A 1,152-nucleotide genomic window follows, 5' to 3' on the forward strand; every position below is an offset into this window, starting at 1 on the left:
TATACCCTCTGCTCAAAAGCTAGACTAAACGGTCATCTTCGTCATTGCCACTCAATATATCTAACCTTATAATTAACTTCCACCACCAGATCCATATTTCTTTCCGAAGACAATGAGCTGTAGTTTATCATACCCGGCTAGCACACCGGCACCAGTAACAACACATAGGTTATTAGCGGCAGCGCCTTTGAAAAGCGACTTGGTACCTTCTTTCTTCATTATCTGAGAAAATGTGTCTAATGAACCCTTGTACTTGACTTCTTCTCCTGAAGTCATCGTCATTCTTCTACGCACCGTATCAATTGGGTAAAACGCCAATCCAGCACCAATAGTGATTCCCCATCCGAGGAAAAAACTCGCAAAGAAGCTATCCTGTTTATGCCGAAAATAGCAATGGCATTAATAGATTCAAATACTGATAAGACACAAAAACATAAGGACTAATCACATATAGTTCATGCATATGCTTCTAAATAGTCAGGTCATCACTTTCTAGAAATGCATGACAAAGCTATGTTGCTCGGACTCTTCAAAACTAAAGTTGCAGTCGTATCAGATCCTCTAAAGATGCATTATCTTTCAAGAATCTGAACACACCCGTCAGCATTTTTTAAGAGTAAGAGCAACATAGGCGGAAAGTGCATCAGTTATGTGTGTGTTTAGGGAGACGTCTGATTCAACATACCTGCAAGTTAACAACTAGAACCACAAGTTTAAGCGAATCGTATATTCCAAAGTACAAACCACGATAAACAACTATTCCAACACATGAGATGGTGAAGCCACGATAAAGACCAGGAATACCATCAGATTTGATGGTTTTCCAATAAACATCGAGCAAACCATTAAACTGCCTCTCACCACCCTTTTGTGCAACCTTGGCATCATTAGCAAGCCGTGTTCTGGCATAGTCCAGCGAGTACACAAATAAAAGGGACGAGGCACCAGCAGCGCCATCGAATGCTAAATTTCCTCCAAACCACTTCCAGTAGCCATCCCTTTCTTTATCGAAATTAAACATTCTCTTAAAATAGTCTTTAAAAGTAAAATTCAACACCTGCAAAAACAAATCTTCAGCATTAACAGAAAACGACACAAAAAATGATACATAGTGATTACAAAGAAAATACTTTTATCAACTCAAAATCCCTT

At 39.1% G+C, this 1,152-nt stretch overlaps 1 protein-coding gene across 1 annotated transcript; it reads right to left on the minus strand.

Moving 5' to 3' along the window:
• Positions 1-72: 72 nt before the first annotated feature.
• LOC124890749 (ADP,ATP carrier protein 3, mitochondrial-like) lies at positions 73-1,057 on the minus strand (the record flags this gene model as incomplete). Its single annotated transcript, XM_047402543.1, has 2 exons — positions 73-372; positions 686-1,057. Coding segments are annotated over 2 exons (672 nt in total), but the record flags the coding sequence as incomplete, so codon positions are not given.
• Positions 1,058-1,152: the final 95 nt, after the last annotated feature.

This window comes from Capsicum annuum, unplaced genomic scaffold (assembly GCF_002878395.1).
Source record: "Capsicum annuum cultivar UCD-10X-F1 unplaced genomic scaffold, UCD10Xv1.1 ctg23826, whole genome shotgun sequence".
NCBI lineage: Eukaryota > Viridiplantae > Streptophyta > Magnoliopsida > Solanales > Solanaceae > Capsicum > Capsicum annuum.